Source organism: Cervus canadensis, chromosome 30 (assembly GCF_019320065.1).
Source record: "Cervus canadensis isolate Bull #8, Minnesota chromosome 30, ASM1932006v1, whole genome shotgun sequence".
Lineage (NCBI taxonomy): Eukaryota > Metazoa > Chordata > Mammalia > Artiodactyla > Cervidae > Cervus > Cervus canadensis.
The window spans coordinates 40,334,664-40,355,903 of NC_057415.1; the positions used below are offsets into that span (position 1 = coordinate 40,334,664).

At 44.3% G+C, this 21,240-nt stretch overlaps 1 protein-coding gene across 1 annotated transcript in view; it reads right to left on the reverse strand.

The window, feature by feature from the left end:
* Positions 1 to 21,240, reverse strand: part of BRINP1 (BMP/retinoic acid inducible neural specific 1) — a 187,551-nt gene that overhangs the window by 57,046 nt on the left and 109,265 nt on the right. Inside the window, exons 3-5 of the mRNA XM_043453745.1 lie at positions 13,255 to 13,445; positions 4,481 to 4,650; positions 1,395 to 1,500 (exon numbers count right to left, since the gene is read on the reverse strand). Of these exons, the coding sequence (XP_043309680.1) occupies positions 1,395 to 1,500; positions 4,481 to 4,650; positions 13,255 to 13,445 (467 nt within the window). The remainder of the gene's footprint in view (positions 1 to 1,394; positions 1,501 to 4,480; positions 4,651 to 13,254; positions 13,446 to 21,240) is intronic.

A 21,240-nucleotide genomic window follows, 5' to 3' on the forward strand; every position in this document is an offset into this window, starting at 1 on the left:
CTTTCCAACCGTCTTCTATAACAGGAGCATGAATCAAAGAGTTGCCAAGGAACCAGAATATAAAAGTCATATTAGGCTCTGCTTAGCTCGATCTGCCAATCTCAACCCAACTTTCCTCCCACTGACATTCAGAATCACCTTTATCATATACCTTTCTAGAAGGTCACATTCTTAGCTCGCTCAAAGTCAAAGTATATGCCATTTTTTTTTTCTGACTATAAAGTTAATACATGATCATTGTAGAAAAGTTAGAAAAAGAATTGGAAGCTAAAATAAATCACCTCTAACCTAATCATCCAGAAGTAACCTCTTAACATCTTGGCATAATTCCTTGCAATGTTATTTTTCCTTATCCTTTTACATTAAGTTCATACCATTCCTTCAATCAAAATCATCCATTTTCAATTGACATAATACCAAATCATTTTCACATATCTTTAAAATTCTTTACAAACAGCATTTTAGCACCTGCCTAATATTATGTTGTATGGATGCTACATAATTCATTTAGTCTCCTCAGGTAGAAAATTGAGATCTTTACTTTGTTTTTTTCTTTGCTATTATAAATTATGCTTTTTAAAATAGCACTATCTGTACTTAAAAGTCTTATCATTTCTCCCCCTACAATCTCCCCTCCTCTTCGTGATGAATTAATCAGGATAAAATGACTGTTTTAAAACATGTTTCCTTCAAGGTCTTGAGTATATATGGATCTTACATATAACAGATAATAAACAAATACAAATATATACTTCAACAAACTAATCCTTAGGATTATTGCAATTTCACTAGCAATGCCTAAGTGCATTTGTCTTGCTCTATTCTGGCCAGCACTGAATGTTCTCATTTGCAAACTCTGCTAAAAGCACGCACGCCCACACACATATATATGTATGAATGTACTAAAGACCACAAATGATTAACAAAGGAGGAGAAAGAAGATTACACGGAACCCCAAATTCTATAAAGTGCCCTATAGTTCTTTGAATTCAAATAACATCTGCCAAAATACATTGAGAATCAAACATAATAATGTGGGAAATTCAGACACTATGATATGAAACTTTAATATATATTAGATCTGGAACATCTATAAATAACACTGTTTAGACATTTTCATCAAAATAATCAGATAAAGCTCACATTTCCATAACTTTATCTCTGAAAACTAATTAATAACCATGAATTTAATGTCCCATATACGTTAAAATTTTAAAAAAAGACATCATAACTGTCTTGATTTCCATATTTTTAGCTTTCATTGGTTTCTCTCTGCCTTTCATCTTCTTCTTCTTTCTCACTCCACATCTGGCCTCCTGATGCTCCCCCATCCCTCCTCCCGCAGCCTGCTCCCTCCCCCCCCTCTGTTCCCATCACTTCCACTGACATCCTACCTTGAAGGTGCAGTTTGCTCTCGGTGCTCTGCAGAAGTACGGAACTCACAGAGTCCAGATTGTCGTAGCTGTTACAGCCCAGGGGCCCGGTGCGTGTCTCTGTGACCTGGAGGGGACAGCGAGGGCGACAGGTGTGAGACGGATGCCCTTGGCTGGGACAGATCCTGCAGAGTCAGCCCCCAGCAGGGATGCAGCAGCAGGGAGAGTCTGACTGCGCCCGCGGCCACTCCCCGAGCCCCTGCCCGTGCTGAGGACCAGGGCTGACTGGTGCCAAGCGGGCAGGCTAGCAGGGCAATCTAGCACGGATGGGAGCCAGAGCGCCCAGGTTCTATCCTTGGTTCTCACGTCACCGAGCCACTGTATTTTATGAACTAATAACAAGTGGAAACACTACTGTGTATTTCGAAAGCGTGGGCTCTGGAAATAGGAGGGTCAGCGTTAAATCCTGGCTGGGCCATTGATTTGCTGTGTGACCACAGGCGGCACTTCTCTAGGCTCCTGAAACCTGAAGCTAATAAATCCTGCCCACGAAGGCTGTGAGACCAAACCTGATGGGCGGAAGTGCCTGGCACGTGGCGTATGTTCGATAACAGACATCTCATTACCCAGAGCCTTTATAAATTGCAATGTGCATTATCGATGAGTACGTATGCATTGTTAGTAGGCAAGAACAATACAATCATTCCCATTTTCACAGAAAAATTAGCAAAGAGCACAATCAGCTCCACTGCAGAATGAACGCCCCTGTCCTCTGGCGGTGAGTTTCTAAACGACTGTCTGAGAATAACTCAGGTGGTGGACAGCAGGGCGGACAGCTATTCTAGAAGACAACCTTGAGATGTGAACGGTACAGTATGTACAGTGGCTTCTTCATCTCTTCGGTCTTTACTTTCCATTATTTCACACAATCGTTGGTGGGCTTGTTTTGGGGTTTGCGTCCTGCTGCTAAGACACAGCGCTGGCTGCTATAGAGAAGGAGGGTTCTAGCAGCGCCAGCTCTGCCTCTGTCCAGCAGGAGAGCTTTGGGTCAGTAACTCCCCTTTATAAGCCTCAATTTCCCTATCTCTACAATATCCACCCTAACAGTAAAGGGATCATGTTTTTGAAGTGTTCAGCACTTAGGAAACAGTACATAAATGGAAGGTTATTAGGCTTTGCTTTTAAAAAGTAATTTACTCTTTTTTGTGTATAGAATAATAGCATGGTTATTGTTGAAAGACATTCAAAACTACCAATTCAGCTTTGCTATAAAGATACTCAGGGAGAGGAACACAACTGGCAAAGTTCCCCCACCTGGGTCGGTTGCTCATCTTACACAGAGCTGGCGGGGAGACCCATTCTAACCAGCTGGGTCTTGAAGGAGCCTCAAGAAATGGCTAGAAAAACCTGAGTCCCAGATTGAATGTCGAGGGGGGAGCTGTTGCAAGAAGGGTTTCTTGAGTGGCCTCTGTCTAATTTCTCTGAGAAACTCCTCCTAAAGAGGCAGACTGCACTTCCAGGATGCACAAGAGAGGATTATCTCCCGACAGAGCTTCAATATCTCAATTCTGAATCCCATCCCGGGGGGAGGGAACCATTTGGTGATAATGAAAACCAGGCCTTGGCCTCGCTGCTCCGACTCCGATGGCTGCATAAGGCTCCAGCTCCCCATGCTGAGTCCCCTAACAACATAATCCCCCCGACAGCCGATTCTTCTCGGATAAGCTGGCCCTTTGTTTGTCGATCTGATTTATTTCTCTCCCTCCTCAGCAAGGCTCTCCCGCCCACGATTCTTCTCTTCCCTGGGTCAGTTTCTGACTCATCTACCTGACCCCTACCAACACTCCCCTGCCACCCGCAACCCTTCACACGCACACTGTCCTGAGAGGCACCTTTTAATGTCTTGATAGAAAACTAGCAACAACAACAACCTAAGACTATGTCTGCATTTTATTCAGAAGAAATCAGACTGAAGAATGAGACGTAAAATGCAGGTATAATCTGGTTTAAGAGAACTTGAGATGCAAAAAAATCTTCACTGAAACCCTCCAAAGAACTAATCCTTTTTATCAAAAATGCCCTCCTTCATTCTCTTTATAAAGGTAATCCTTGAATTTCTTATATTGAAAGTGGAGTATATAAGTACCTATGCTGTAAGGCAGTGAGGTGAAACTTTACGGCTGCGGCTGCGCTTTCCAATACGGCTATTTAAATTTAAATAAATTAAAATTAAAAAAAAAAAAACCCTTACAAATATAGTTTGTAAGTAGCCAGAAGTCATGAGCTCCATAACCCCATATGTCTAGTGGCTCCTGTCTTGGCCAGCACACATTCGGAGCTTTTCCATCATCTTGGAAGGGTCTGTTGGACAGCACTGGGTAGATGAGCATGGGTCAGCAAGTGACAGGCTGGCTGTTTTTATAAATAAACTTTTACTGGAAAATGGCTATGATCATTTTTTTTTTATACATTGTCTATGGTTGATTTTGTTCTACAGCAGCATAGGTGAGTTGTAGCCACAGGGGTCATATGTCCTGCAAATCTTGAAATATTTATTATTGGCTCTTGACAAAAAATATTCCTGACCCTGGTCTAGAGAGTAGAGTTCTAATTCCTGTTACTGATCTGGCTAGGTGTGTAACCCTGAGCAAAAGTCTTTAACTTTTGGACCTCAGTGTTCACATCTGTAAAATGGGAAGAGGGAGATGAAAAACACAGGTGTTAACCAATTACTGGCCTAGGCATAATCTGACTTCTGGGAACTCTATGACCTTGTGAAAATTAATTACTCAGTGTAGCCTCAGTTTATTCACCTACAAAGGGAGCCTAGAAATCATTTACATGGAACTTGAAGAGTGAAAGCAAGTACTATGGGTAATTACACCCCATGACCACAGCCAGGGCTGCCCCAGGAAATCAGTACATGTGGTCTTAATGAAAATACTCAGGGTATTATAGGGCACTGGAAAACCTCGGTCAGCATGGCTGGCCAGGGGCACTGTTAGCTCCATAGGAAGTAAGGAGGCGAGGAATCTCATCTGCCCACCGACTCTCAGACCACTTCAGCGCAGTGCTGCTGCCGTGAGAACCTGCCCCTCAGGCTGTACCTTGATTGCTCCGGTTGATATCTGGATCTCATGGAGCCTCCTCATGGTGCCATCACGGTCAACAAAGTAGGACGATGCAAGCTGGTGCAGAGCTTCAACACTTTGAGTGGCATTCCCTGACTTTCTGTCCAGGCGACTTTTGTCCATGTACATGGTCAAGGCCTCCTCCCCTGCGTGGAAAAGGAAAGAAGCTCAGGCAGGCTGTTGAACTCTGTGAGGGGTAGAAGGGCTTCAGGGCTTCGAAACAGAGAATAGCTTTGGGCCTCTAATTTTGCCCAGATTTCCTTCTGCCTCTGAAAAGCAAGAGCACAACGCAAGCAAGACAGTCCAGAGGTGGCGGTAAGCACAAAGCTTCAACAGGAGGAGAATCATGAAAACAAACTTGGATGAGCCCTTCCCGTTCCTTTCTCCTCCTCTGTTTCCTTCCTATCATCCAGCTCCTCCTACTCCTCCTCTCATTTCTCCCCTCTCCTCTTCCCTCCTTTCTTCCTCCTTTCCTTCTCCCTCTGCTACCCCCTCCCAGATAGATGGATGGACAGAGAGATCGAGAGACAGGGAGAGAGAGACAGATAAGACATAGTTTAGACAGAGATACAGATAAACAAATAGGAATAACTATGCGTCTGTGGAGAGAGGAAAAGCTAAACCGTCAGTCCTGTGAAATCAGATGCTGTCTATATTATTGTTGCCGTTGTTTAACTGCTAGGTCGTGTCTGACTCTTTTGCAACCACACAGACTGCAGCCCGCCAGGCTTCTCTGTCCACAAGATTCTCCAGGCAAGAATACTGAAGTGGGTTGCCATTTCCTTCTCCAGGGGATCTCCCTGACTCAGAGATTGAACCTCAGTCTCCTACACTGCAGATGGAGTTTTTACCACTATGCCACTGGGGAAGCCCACTGTCCATATTAGTCACTGCTTTAGGAGACTGGGGTCAATCCCTAGGTCGGAAAGATGCCCCGAAGGAGGAAATGGCTACCCACTCCAGTATTCTTGCCTGGAGAATTCCATAGACATAGGGTTGGCAAAGAGATGGACACAACTGAGGGACTGAGCGTGTAACATAATCCTTTGTCCAAAGTCTGGTGCTTGGCAGATATTAATAGTAAACAGTTAATCATCCACTTTTTTCATTTATCCAATTAATATTTCTTAAGTTACATTTTGGAGGAGAGGGGAGATGACAAGAAAGTTAGGCATAGGGTAGAAGAGATAGAGGGAGAGAGAGAGAGAAAACCTTACATAATTTACTCCATGAAATTTTCCTTAGAAATAAATGCATATGTTACTAACAGTATGAATTATGGTGGATTTTATCTTGGATAACAGGATGATTCATCAGAACTTCAGAAAGGAAGCCCCACCTAAACAGATCTGATCCTTGCACTTCTGGTTTCACCCTCAACTATCTGTGAACTTGGGGACATAACCTCTCTGTTTCTCAGTTTATTCATGAATAAGATTAGAAGAATAAAAATAGCACCTATTCCATGGAGTAATTAAGAAGAATAAATTAATTAGTATATACAAAGTCCTTATATTAGCATCTGTTTGTTGTAGCAACCAAAAATCGTTTGGGATAGGAGCAGAACATTTGATTCTAGAACTAGACTGCCTGGACTTGAACTAGCTACAGGAGTCAGTTACCTACCCCCTCTGCACGGCAGGTTTTTCATGTGTAATATTGGAAATACTAACTGCATTTACCACCTAGGTCGTCATAGGGTTAAACCTGTTAATGACATAAAGTACCTGAGCTCTGCCTGGCACAGAATAAGTTCCGCCATTGTTCGATACTACAGATTATCAATCATATAAGACTTATGCTTACTTTTAGTCAACCCAATACAATAGGGTCGTCAGAGAACAAACGTTACGGATAACTTTCTAAGGACAAAAGCCTGATATCTAAGATAACTGAAGTTTCTTTAGAATGCTGATGATTTTTTGAGTTAAAGGGAAGGTTAAAAAACAAAAACACAATAAACAACTACTTTTGGAAGAACAGTGGTTATCCTAGGACGCCGACACGGTCCTGACACAGAGGTCAATCCCTCCACCTTGGCCCCGCCATGACTGCTTGAAGAACGTGGTTTCCTTGTGGTTCAGAGCTCTCCCTGTGGAGCCTCGTCTGTCTTTCAGCCAAACGATTCCTTCTGCCTCCATACTTTATTCTTGCCAATTTTCCTCCGGTTCCATTTTTATTTATTTGTCTATTTTCTGCTTGGAATCCCAGTCTTTCCTTCCTCTACATGTCTGGCCACTGAAATCCTGCCCAGTGTTTTGAGCCCGATTTCAGGGTCGCCTCCTCTTGCTGCCCTCTGCCCGTGGCCTGGCATCTCCCATGCACGCTCCAGAAGCTGCTCGGTTATTGGTTATCAGCTTCCTGCTGGGGCTTTCCCGGCCACACCCTCCCCCAGACAGCAGTCGCCACCCGGCTTTACCGCTCTCCAGGGCGTCCGTTCTGTTTAGCTCACATATATGCACTGTACTCTGCGTGTTCTGAGCACTCCGGCAGGCAATGGCAATGGGGACAAGTGAATAAGACAGCGCCCCATCCTTAGAGTCACCCAGTGAACACACACGTGCTGCCCAGGATAGGAGCCACTGGCCAAATGTGGCTGGTGGGCATCTAAAATCCGGTTGTTCCAAACTGAGATGCACTGTGCCTATAAACTACACAGTGGAATTCCAAGAACTGGACAATGTCAAAAAAAAAAAAAAACTAAAATATCTCACTAATAACAAAGACTGTAAAGGGTGTGGAGAAAATGGAACCTTCCTACACTGTTGGTGGGAATGTAAATTGGTGCAGCCGTTATGGAAAATGGTATGGAGGGTCCTTTAAAAAGTAAAAATATGATCCAGCAATCCCCCTCCTGGGCACATATCCAGAGGAATCTCTCATTTGGAAAGATCCACGTACCCCATGTTCATAGCAGCACTATTCACAATAGCCAAGGCATGGAAACTCAACACTCATCAACAGATGCTTGATTTATGGAAGATGTGTTACATATGTGCCATGGAATATTACTCAGCCATAAGAAAGAACGAAACACTGCCACTTCCAGCAACATGGATGGACCCAGAGATGATCATCCTAAGTGACGTAAGACAGAGAAAGACAAATATCACATGATATCACTTATATGCGGGTTCTAAAAAATGTGCTTACTTACAAAACAGATTCACAGACACAGAAAACAAACTTATGGTCACCAAAGGGAAGAGGGCAGGATGGATAAATTAGGGGTATGAGATTAGCAGGTGCAAATTACTATACATAAAAGATAAGCAACAAGGATTTACTCTATAACGCAGGGAGCAAGATTCAGTATCTTGTAATAACTTATAATGGAAAAGAATCTGAAAAAAAATATACAAAACTGAATCACTGTGCTGTACTTCTAAAAGTAACACCATATTGTAAATTGACTATACTTCAATTACAAAATAAAAACAGACTAACAGGAAAAAAGAAATAAAAATACCAATAATAGGTTTTCATTACATGTTGAGATAATATTCTGGACATATTATGTGAGATAAGATATATGGTTAAATTGATTCTCCCCTTTTTCTTTTCACTTTTAAAAATGTGGTTGGAAAGTTGTAAATGGCATTTGTGACTCACACTAGCGGCTCATGTCATGTTTCGATTGGACGACACGGGTCTAGGGAGACAGACGCACACAGGAATCACTTCAGCGATGCGCCAGATGAAGGGTGAAGGTGCCGATGCGTGGGGCGGGATGCAGCCCGGAGGAGGGGTGTCTGCGTCCCTGTGGGCACCGTGGGACCCAAGTCACTGGTGATCTGGTCTCTCCCAGCTGCATCTCCCGTCACGCCAGCTACGCTCGGTCCTACACAAACGTGCCCTTTCTCTCTCGTGGTCGGGGCTCTGCTCTTCTCCTGGCCGGCTTCTACTCATCGCTCAGGTGGCGCCAGACACAGCACCACCTCTGGGAAGCCTTCCGGGAGTCGCCAACTGCTCACTTAGGCTGAAGTGAGAACGCTAACGGCAGGCTTCCACGCACGGTCCCTTTTTATTTCTGCGGTGTGTTACCGGTTACATTTCCTGGTGATTGCTTGTTGAACAGTCTGTCTCTTTTACCAGAGAAGAAGCTCTGTGAAGTCAGTGAGGATGTAAGAGCCTTCCATCACTTCGTTGTCGTTGCCTAGCACAATCTGGGCATATATTATGTGCTTAACAAATGATCAGCATTTTATGTGTGGATGAGCGGATAAATATGGAAGTGGTCCAGCTCTGCAGTGTTTGTTGATGACACATCTGCCTTAACTACCAGACTGAAATCTTCCAGTGAGAAGATTCAGGATCATTAAAATTAATCTCTGGGTTCCACAGGCCTAGATTTAAGCTGAGTTCAGGAAAAGAAACTGTTATCTGCACCTTTCCATGAAGCCTTTGCAAGTTACACAAGAGAGCATGACCATCCATCCTTTGGATCTGCAGCAACCGGAACAGACTTGGCTTAAAGACGACTTTATACTCAACAATTAGATGTTGAGTTCCAGAGGGTGAGTAGTGGCCTGAGGCAAGAGGGACTCTATCTGATTCTTCTTTGTAATGTTCCCAATGCTTCTCCCAGGTCAAGTGAAGAGCTGAAGTTCGGTTACCATTTGATGGGTAGGTGGATGGATGGATGGGGAGACAGATGATTAAATGGACAGATGAGCAGATAGATGAGTGGAGAGGTAAATGATTAAATAAGTGAATATAAGCTAGAAGTTAGAGCCAGGAGGCAGAGGAAATAAATATTACAAGTGTCAGCTCAGGCTCTCTAAGGGGCCTGTGAAAGAGAAGGGGAAATAGCCCAGGTCCCTCAGGACTGAGAACTGGAAGAAGCAAACCTTAGATCAAGAGGGGTTAATGGGCTTCTTGCTGCATTATTAAGACTTAATTTCTTGTTTATTAAGAGAACATTCTGTTTAGAGTTGCTTTCCCATTTGGGCATTCCTGCAAATTGCCTCTTCACCCCTCATAGACCTTTCCTCAGTCTTTCTGTCCTCTGGGGCTTTGTCTCGCTGTCTGCAGCACTTCTTTCAGGGGGGAACAAAGTGGAACACGCAGAGGATGGGCGATGAGGGGGGAAATCAATCATCTTAGCTTCTGAGTCACTAGGGGACACTGTTCCCAGAAAAGGGAAGGGCATGTCTGGACTTCAGGTGTCTGGGGCGTCCCTCAGCCTTTCCTTCTGAAAACTCTCTCCTCAGCCTTTCCCCAGAGACTCAGTTCACAGCCTTCCTCTTAGCCAAGGGGAGCTCTCCCAAAACACAGGGTGGGTGATGAGTATACACACACACACACACACATACACACACACATTCACACACATTCACACAAGCACAAAATCATAAGCTCTCACACATTCAATAGACATTCCTGCAATATGCATACATTCACACACATATACACATATATATATATATACACTGCAACCATATTCACGGGTTCAAGGCATACGCATGTGTGCAAGGCATAGCGTGTGTGTCCATATATAGGTTAACTTTCACGAAAGTATTAGCAGGCCTCTGTGCAAGCGGGCATGCACTCCCATGCACGTGCACAAGCTTAGTCACATACATCACACAGACACCCCCCCTGCAAGGCGTCTCCTTTGGTCTAGAACACAAGCTTCTGAGGAACCAAGGGGAATGACCATCCCTGATTAACTGTGTCATTCCAGACCTCAATTTTTTTCACTTCATCACTGTCCATAAAAGGCACTCACATCGAGTATTTTATGAGTTTAACAGATGTCGCCCCAAAATGAGGATCCCAGAGAAAGGGCTTAGGTGTCAGCGCTCCCGCCACTGCGCCTCCTCCTTCTCACCCCCTCTCCTTCCTCGTCTCTAAATGCATCTACTTGTCCTGTAAGTGACAGTTTGAGGATCATCTTTTGTTGTTTGAGTGCGCCCTCAGGAACTCACCCGACACCTCAAACAGCTCATCAAAGCAGTTCTTCTAAATGAATATGCTGTTCTCCTTAGGAAAAAGTATAGTGAATACAATTCTCTGCACTTTCTTACATTCATATGGAAAAACGGAGAGCCAGACAAGAAAGTGAATTTCTCCGCGTCTGCCATTCATCCAGCGAGTGGGAGGAAGGGGCGGTCGTCCGGAGGCCCCGGTGTGTGGGTCTCACTAAACAATGACACTCCGTGCTGCGGTCAGGCGCTCAGTCCCGTCTGACTCTGTGACCCCGTGGACCGCAGCCCGCCAGGCTCCTCTGTCTGTGTAGCTCTCCTAGCAAGAATGCTGGAGTGGGTGACCGTGCCCTCCTGGTTGGATCTTTCCAACCAGGGACGGAACCCACACCTCCTGCGTCTCCTGAACCGGCAGGTGGGTTCTTCACTGCTGAATCACCAGGGGAGCCCCCAAACAATAACAACAATGATCGCAAGAACAACAACGGCAATGATTTGTTAGGTGCCAAACACCGAAATAAGCACTGCCGATGCATCATTTTCTATAATCTTCAAAGTGTGCATGAATACTAGTATTAGTTCTGTTTACACAAGAGGCAACCAAGGCTGAGAGCATCGAGCAGGCTGTCAAAGTGACACAAAGCTTGTGAGAAACAGACAATCAGACGCCAGAATCCGCCCTTCCAGACCCCACGGCCCACGGCTCCCTTCTCTGCCAGCACATGAGGAGGCTCTTAAGGAAGACTTTCCCGTGAATGAATGCATGGATGAATGAAGTGGTGATGCGAGAAGGACCTCACACGGCTGTTGGTGCTGTGTCCGTCAACAGTAAATCCTCCCGCCTCCCCGCTCCCCGCTCCGCCAGCTGAGGATGGAGGAAGCATTTAGGGCTTGCTGTCCAATACGGGAACTCAATCCAGTGCTCTGCATATTTTAAAATGTGCTGTAAAAACAGGAGAGGAACAAGGCTCTGTGAATAATTCACCACCTCGCCTTGGAGAAATTAAAAATATATTTCACTGCAAAAGAAGAGTTGTTGTTATTTGGGACTTCCAGGGACTTGGACAGAACACAGTTCCTAATGGAAGAACTGCATTGATCCTAGTAACTGTTTTTTTTCCCCCAAGTGAAATGGGAGGTGGGGGAAGTTTAAAGAAAAGGGTACATGTTAATGCCACACTCAGTGTAGAAGTGATTTCATTTTCATTTTATGATAGAGCAGAATTTATATGACATGATTTAACATCCATCTGTTAACCAATACGTGCTGGCTGATTGATTGTTGGATTGGGTGGGTTGGCAGGTCAGTGAGCTGGTTAAAGAGATGATAGATGTTGGGTCAAAAAATAATGCAAGCTTTGTGGACAGAAAATCCTAAGTTAAAATTTTAATTTTGTCATCAATCTTAGCTATACCTCTTGAAAGTCTCAACGTCCTTATATATAAAATGGAGATAATATAATCTAACTTGTCATTTTTGCAGACTAAAGAGGGCATAGAATGCCTACTATGAGCAAATATTCAATACGGTGTGGCAAATATGAGTAAGTGGGGCTTCCCTGGGTCTGCAATGCAAGAGATGCGAGTTTGATCCCCTGGAGAAGATCCCCTGGGGAAGGAAATGGTAACCCACTCCAGTATTCTTGCCTGGAGAATCCCATGTCCAGAGAACCCTGGTGGGCTACAGTCCCACGGGGTCGCATGGAGCCGGACACGGCTGAAGCAACTAAGAAACAACAACAACGCTAATAGCTAAGCAGTGGATTCGAAAGAATGAACTAGCCCAACCGACCTCTCCACCCACATTGTCCACATGATTACATTTCTAAGCTGATCTGCCTTGAAATGCATATTGTGTGCTCAGCCTAGAAAGTTTCACCACCCTTCTACACAGACAATTCCTTCTGAGCTAAACCGTCACTTCCTCTCGGAAGATTACACTAACCGCTCCAGCTTGTGCTCACCCTCCTCTGAAAAAGAAGATCAACTGTCATAACCATGACTCGGGAGACCCACTTGTCTTTGTCAACACACCAATCCTGACTGTTTCTCTGACATGAGCCGAATCTAAACGCAACTTTGCGGCGCTCTGAGCAGGTGGCATGGTGCTCCACCACCTAAGGGGCTTTCTCAAAATTCACTGGACCCAGTCATTGCGGCAGAAAACTGACCTCCAAAGGATAGTAGCTCATAATACAAGCTGACGCCTGTGGGCAAGACCTGTAAGCGGCCAAGTGCAGTGGTCTCTACCACCTCCTGCGTCCTTTGCGTCTCCTGCCCCTCATTTATCCTCCCCTCTTATCCTCACTCCCTTCAAGATGAACTGGACACAAAGCGGAGGAAAGGGTAAAGCTGAGTAGGGAGGGGCAGTTAGTCTGCGTTCCTACTGCTCCAGTCCAAACCCATAGAAGATACAATGATATCCCCCTTTGTAAAATGACAACCTCAAGTTATCAGCCACTAAAGCAGATTTCAATAAACAAAAGGACTTCTTGAAACAACATCTCAAGTTTGATTTTTCCCTCAGATTAGACTGCACTCCAAAGGAATCAATACAATAAGGAGATTAAACATTCCCAACAGACTGAGCTAATTCCAAGGTGACGCCATTATTCCCACAAAAGTTAGAAAACGCTCACGTTAGATTTTCCCAGAGAACAGAATCAGCCAAGACTACCTGGCTTCTCTGATAACACAGCCTTCTGAGTGATGTCCAGCGGCAGAGATGTTAAGATGGCTTCGATCCCAGGCCACCCCACAGTCCCCTCCCTCCCAGACCCAAAGTCACGATGAGGCTATATGGCCCCGCGACTGTCGACCTACCTCCCAGGGTGGCAGAGATGAGCAGGTGGGTGCCGTACTTTTTGATGATGGTGTCGATGAACTGCTGAGTGGTGGGTCTCCTGCCGAGCAGCCGGATGCTCCTCTGAAACTCCGGCATGAGGGGCACGGGGTGGCGGACCAGGTCTCTCCTCTCGATGGCTGTGTTCCTCACCTTCCAACGGGCAAACTCCCTGGGCAGGAGAGATGGGCGAGACTCTCAGCTTACCAGCTCTATCCCCAGGCCAAGTCCACCCAACCAGCCCATCCAGGCAAGTGCTTGCAACTATTTTCAATATTTGTTAACTGCCTCTGAGCTCTGGAGCCCTCACTCTTTCCAGCACCATGAATATGTACTGGGTACCATTCTCATCACTAGGGGCTTCCCTGGTAGTTCACACAGTAGAAAGTCCGCTACAATTCAGGAGACCTGGGTTCAACTCCTCGGACGGGAAGATCCCCTGGAGGAGGGCATGGCAATCCAGTCCAGTATTCCTGCCTGGAGAATCCCATGGATAAAGGAGCCTGGCGGGCTACAGTCCACAGGGTTGCAAAAGTCAGACATGATGGAACGACTAACACATTCTCATCGCTGGGATACCGCAGTGAACCAGAGAGATGCTGTCATGCTTCCAAGATGCTTATGGAGCATCAGACACAAAAATCACTGTCATCTAGCTGCTTATTCATCTCCCTCACTAGACCATGAGTGAAACCATAGAGGTGGGATCTCCTCAGGTACACGGTACATGTTACATGGTGGAGTCAAAAGCATGCAGGCTGGAGGAATAAATAAGCAAGAGAATAAAGGAAGGAAGGAAGGCTCTGTACCAATGGACAAGTCATAAGGCACAATGCAACTTGAAAGTTGTTTGAAGACAATTCCACGATCCAATAATGAGCCCAGGACTCGGCTTCAATCGAAAATTCCCCATGCATTCATTGAACTATTGTTTGAAAGAAACTAAGCTACGTTCTGAACACCAGGTGAGGGAATTTCCACTCTTCCCTTCACGAATGATGGAGACGGTCAAGATGGAGGGACACTGGGCTTGGGAGCCTACACTCAGGGTCTCACTGTGCCTCCTGTAAGTTACGGGGTGTGATCTTGGCCAGAGGATGTCACTTCTCTGGATGTACATTTCCTTATGTGTAAACTCCAATCAATATTATCTATTTCCTATTGCTGGTGGCCAGAGTACATGAAGTATAGGGTGTGAAAATACCATTGGGAAATGCCAGGCACTGTTCCAATGTGAAAGTTTTATAACTTTTATCTCCTCACACATTCACGGATATATAAATCATCAAAGGTTCACAGATGATGGACGAGGAGCATGCAAACCAAATACAAGTAGACATTTAAAGGGCCTCAGTTCAGGTTGTTTTTGCTTTAATAATGATCTCTGTTCCTACCAAAGATGGAGCTCCCCCTGGAGCAACCAGTTCTCTGACCTGCCTGAGTTATAAGCTCCAGGTCCCTTGAGCAAAACAGACTAGTCAAGAGGACAGTAAGGTCAGCCCAGACAGATGATGGGAATGAGAGTCTAATGAAAAGGTCCCCCTCTCCTGCCACAAGCTGGGAGAGATGAATAAAGGAAGGGGCACAGAGCAAGAGGCAGCAGAACAGGGTGGGAAACAGGACCGGATAAGTCTCGGTAACTCAGGGGTGGAGCTGACCCCTGATGCAGAGAAAGCTGTGTCTGAAGAAAAAGCTTCCACAATGGAATGCATTTCCAAGCCACAGAGCTTATGGTCTGTGTCTGCTTAAGAAAGTCAGCTCGGTGCTCTGCACGAGGTAGGTACAAATCTACCAACTGCACTCAATGAACCCTGCAGGGCACCTACCTCAGTGCAAAACATCATGTCCACACGAGGGGAGGGGACACTCCCCAGTCTGATGACCTTAAGATGCTCACAGTCTGGCAGGACAATCATGTCCCGCTTATCGTAAACCAAAGACTACAAGATGCAAAAGAAGGAGCACAGACTTCTGAGGTCGCTAGGGGAAGCTTCAGTGAGTACGTCACATCTTAACCATAGTTTTATGATTTAAAAAACAGAAATGTTGTTTTTTTTAAAAATCCAGATACCCATGTAGGGCCGGAGCAGAGTGAGTAAGAGGAGGGCACGTGACACATTACGGGAAGAGCCGCACAGGCGGTGACGTGTATGAAGGAGAGGGTGTGAAATGGGACACAATGGAGCCCGTGGGGTGACCAGGCATTAGAGGGCGGGGGTCGCAGAGCCAGCCGAGGGGGGCTCACAGGGGTGGTCGGCAGCTGGTGGCACGAGTCCCTAAGATTACTGCTTCCTGCTCTGGGTCATCTCGTCCCCCAGAGTGCAGGCTGAATAGGACCCAGTGATTTGTTTCCATTGAACAAAATGTGAAGTCGATAGCACGTTAGTTTTGTGACCAGGTTACAAAATATGACAACGTCTTAGCCATAAGGAAGAACGAAATGATGCCATCTGCAGCAACGTGGATGGCCTCAGATATTATCATACTAAGCAAAGTAAGTCAGACAGGGCAAGACAAACATCATGTGATATGACTTGTATGTGCAATCTAAAATATGACTCAAATGAACACGTCCATGGAACAGAAACAGGCTCACAGAACAGATTGGAGGTTGCCAAAGCGGGCGGGAGAGGGAAGCGTTAGGAGCTTAGGATTAGCAGATGCAACCAGTACATACAGGGCGTGTAAACAACAGGTCCTACTGTATAGCACAGGGAACCACATTCAACATCCTGCGATAAATCACCATGGGAAGGAATATGAAAACGAACATACATATGTCTGGCTTCCCAGGTGGCGCAGTGGTAAAGAATCCGACTGCAATGCAGGAGATGCAAGAGACACAGGTTTGATCCCTGAGTCGGGAAGATCCCCTGGAGGAGGAAATGACAACCCACTCCAATATTTTTGCCTGGAGAACTCCATAGACTGAGGAGCCTGGCGGGTTACAGTCCATGGGACTACAAAGAGTTGGACATATATATATATATATATTTGAATCACTTTGCTGTATAGCATGAATTAACTTATAATTTACAAGTATAGTTGTAAATCAACTATACTTAAATAAAATTATTAAGAAACCACCGCAAATACGGCCACTTCCATTTGCCCCTCCCCTCCATTTCTCTCTCAGTCACCCTCTCTCCCTTTGTCCTGCCGTGATGTAAGCCGCTCTATCGACAGATCTGTATGGAGAGGAAGGGACGTCTCTGAGGAACAGAGACCCCACGCGGGCTGAGTGCTAACAGTAACCATGTGCGTGAGCTGCCAGGCAGACCCTTCCCTGCAAAGCCTTGAAATGATTACAGTGTAGCTGAACCACAGCCACGCCAGAGCCCCACCCATGGAAGCTGTGAGATGATACAGAGTTGTATTCAGCTACTAACCTCCGTGATCTGTTACCCAGCATCAGATGACCAAGAAAAGATGATGAGAATCATCAGATATTTCTGAGGAAACAGTGTTTCCTCATCAGCTTATCACTGATGTATAAAACTATACATATATATATAAATATGGAATTAAATATATATGTATAGGCATAGAAACATATACTTCTTTCAGTATTATAGACAAATAATAGTTTAAAAATATTACATTATATAAGTATGCTATATAGAGATAATATATATATACACATAACTTTTATTTGTAACTTACAACCTTGCATTACTATTTTTTTATGTGACTACATATGTATAGGCATAGAAACATACACTTCTTTCAGTATTATAGACAAATAATAGTTTTAAAATATTATGTTATATAAGTATGCTATATACAGGGATAATATATATATACACATAACTTTTATTAATAACTTACGATCTTGCGTTACTATTTTTTCCATGTGACTACGTCTACATTCCTCAAAACTAACAAGAATTTACACATAGAGAGGTTAAGTAACATGTCAAAAGTCACACAGCTCATTAGGGGTGGAGCTGGGAGTAGAATACCTGTATCCTGATTCTTAAATCATTCTTTTAATGTAGATATTGAGAAGGAGAATATAAAAACCATGATAAAACTACTACTGGTACAAAGGAACGATGCCACACCATCATCAAATTACAATCCCGTGATTTAACTTCTTTTTCTTTCTTTCTTTTTTTTTAATCAGCCTCCACATTCTTTCTGATTCACCAGCTATACATCCAGGGTCTACCATCTGTGTTGCTTCCCTGAAAAAACTAGGGAGGAAGACGACGCTGTCTTCCTGGTTCCTCCCTCCCCAGGCGGATGCGGCGGGATGCACTGTGATCTGCAGAGCACCGTGTGGGCACCTGGGAAGAGCTCAGTAACCGGGGGATGTTACGGAGTTCTGCCTGCCAGGCTCTCCTGTTCAGCACCACAGACAGCTCCAGACCCCAAGGGACTGTTCCATCTTACTGAACAAGAGTGGGTGCTTAAGAAAGTTATTAGACAATTATGTGCTGTTTGCAACAGTCATTTTAGTCACAGAGGGATCAGAAAGAAGGATCTCTAAGCCAGGCTGCAGGAGGGGCTGGGGTGGAAATGGGGATGTCAAAACATCCTGGAAAGCTGAATCTTGAAAGGAACATTGCATGTGGCTAGATGAAGACAGGGGAAGGATATTTTGGGAAGAATGAGCTCCACATGTAAAAACACTGGAAAATAAGAGACTAGGACAGTAGTTGGAGAGAAAGGGATACATATGCGTGCAGCATTCATGTGTGTGCATATGAAATGTAAGAGGTAAAAGGCTGACAGGACCACACAGTGAAGGGTCTTCTGTGTTGAACTGTGATATTAGATTTTTATCTATAAACTATACAAACAGACTTTATAGATATAAACCCTTTTCTTAATGGGCAATAACCAAGACTAAAAATGTTCTAAGAATGAGTCTATACGACTCTGCGGCAATCAAGGGAATGCTGTACCTAATAAGACCGTAACAGTCACAGGACTCCACGATTTTATCCTCTTTTCCAAAATACACTTAAGCAAAAGGTCTTCATAGCACCTGGATCTATTCAGAAGTAGATTTAAACAACTGAAACAGTTGGTTTCTGCTTTCAAAATTTAAACACTTGTTATTTTTCCAGATCTGAGTTTACAGCAGTAAACAAATTCGATAAAAGTCTTGCTATCAAGGAGCTTACATTCTCATGAGAGTGGACAGCTAATAAAGAGACAAATGTGTACCATGTCAGAGGGAGAAAAATGTATGAAGACAAATACACGGCAAAGGGAGGAAGTAGGAATGTCCAGGGGAAGGGGAAGATGTAGTTCTATATATGTGATCAGAAAATGCTTCCTAATTTGATGACATTTAAGGAGACATGAAGGAAACAAAGAATGGTGGAACAGTAATCTAGGCAGAAGCAACAGCAGGTGAAAAGGTCCTGAAGTAGGAATATGTTTGCCAGGTTTGGAAACAAGGAGGCAGGCTGAGATGAGCAGATGAGTAGAAGAGATGTTATGACAGGAAGGGTATTAGAAATATATATAAAAATATATATAAAACATCAAAACATGGGATGGGGTTAGCACCAATCTCAAAAGGCAATTCTAGATTCAGAAAACATTTTTTATTTTTACATTATAAGTAATATGGAAAGTCAAAAGAAGATTTTTGAGTAATGACACCATCTAATTTGTGTTCTAAAAGAGGAGCAGGTAATCTTTTTCTGTGAAGGACCAGATAATATTTTAGGATGGTACCTTATTGTTGCAGCCACTCAACTGTGTCCTTGTAGTGTGAGGAGCCACAGACAATAATGATTGAGCATGCCTGTGTTTCAATAAAACTTTATTTCCAAAAGCAGGTTTCAGGCCTGATTTGGCCCACAGTGAGTATGACCCCTGTCCTAAAAGCACCACTGTGATTCCTTTCCTAAAAGTCATCAGATCTAACCCACTCAGTTCATGGATGGAAAAATTGAATTTCTAAGACAGCAACTTATTTGCTCAAGATCACACAGCAAATGACTGGCAGGGTTGAACGCAGGGCCTAGGACTCCTGATTCCAAATGCGAGGAAACATCCTGCTGGTCATGTTGTCTAACTGCTCTGCTGGTCCAGGAACAACTGCATGTAAGTTCTCAGTGAATTGAGCACAACATAAAATATATCTATTTTTCTGAGCCCACAGAGCAAGCAAATTCCCCCTGGAGGAGAAGGCAGAGCTCACAATGGCACAGGATACGCTTATGCCCAATTAAGCATCCCAGCAGGGCGGGTGAACCAATTAGACTGAGATTAAAAAAGGATCCTGGATGGAAGGCATGGGGTGGCTGCAGCAAGGCCCATCCCACTAGGGGAGCAGAGGGTGGAGGGTGGACGATGACAGAGGCCGAGATGGATGGAGACTGGATCCAGGATTGAGGATGAGGGTAGAGAGCAAACTGCAAGCCCAAAGCTCTCATTTAAGAGCACTGCTTTCATAGCAATCCTCCCTTGTCTTTGTCAGCCCTCTGCTTTCATGTACACACACACACACACACACACACATGCTGAGAATAAGTTGCATTGAAGGAGAAAGGACTGCAAGCAGGCAGAAGAACTGGCTCTGTGCCCTTGGGGAGGTGTGTGTTTACTCTCCTGGGAAATAAGCTGATTGTATTAGATGCTCTTCAGTTCTGTAGCTTTCAGCCCTGGCCTCGGAGATGGCAATCTTGACTCTGCCATCAATTAGCTGTGAAATCACAACGAGTTTGCATACATACTGCAAAAAAAAAAAAAAAAATGCAGATGCCATCTAGGGGAAGCATATCTACCTTAAAGGGGTGGGTTTAGAATTATATTAAACCATGGAGCACAGCATCTAGAACATAATAACCCTCAACAAGAAGGCAGTGCTAAAGTTAGTATCAATATTTTCACTGTTGCCATCCCTGGAAGGAGCACCAGTGGGAAGCTGGAGGACAGAGGATGATGGACAGTGGGTGGGAGATAAGAGGAAACAATCCTGTTCTCTTTAAAGCTCTCAGTAAATAGAACTTTTGTAGTGGGATTTGATCCCTGTGAACTATGTTACAAGTAGTGAGTTTGCTTTTAAGAAATGGACTGAGTTTATAAACTTCCTCCCACTCTCACGTATGTGATGAAGACTTAAAAAAATGCATATTTCAGGTTGTTCTGAGAGATAAATGAAATAATGGTTAGAAAACTCTTTGTAAACTGCAACAAGGTATGGACAACTGTAAGCTGCTGTTGATATTACTATTATTGCTTGCAAAGGCCCAGTAACAATGATATTGCATGCCTGTGTGCTAAGCTGCTTCAGTCATGTTTGGCTCTTTGCGATCCCATGCACTGTAGCCCGCCAGGCTCCTCTGTTCATGGGATTCTCCAGGCAAGAATACTGGAGTGGGTTGCCATGCCCTCCTCCACGGGATCTTCCCAACCCAGGGATCGAACCCAGGTGTCCCGCATTGCAGGTGGATTCTTTACCAGCTGAGCCATTTACTATTCCTTAAAATGTCCTCTTTTCCTTCCTCATGTGTAAAATGGGGGAGGACAATTTCTATTTCTCAGGGTTGTGAGGTGAACATCTCTAGCAATGCTGAGTCCTTAGTGAGCACTGGATAAATGTGAGTTTCCCCCACTGTTTTCTAGATAACCAAAGTTACTAATGACCTCTAACAAAGTGGCGGGTTGCTTTGCTCTTCTTTACTAAGCATGTTTTGCAGTTTTTTTCTTTTTTTTTTTAATTGAGCCTGATCCCATAGCAAAACCAAGTGAAGGGGTATTCAAAAACACACCTACTGTATAGACTTTAAAATATAGAACACTGGGGGAAAAGGAGGAGAATAAAATGAATTTTAGATTAAAATTACCATGTAAAATTAATCCTATAAAATCCTGAACACTTGATAGAAAGGGACAACAAATGTCTCTGAGTTTCCTTGCAGCCAAAAGGAAAAGGGAATGAAGCACCACAGAGCCACATAGTCAAGAAGAAAACAGATCAATTGTTCAAAGTTGCTGGAGAT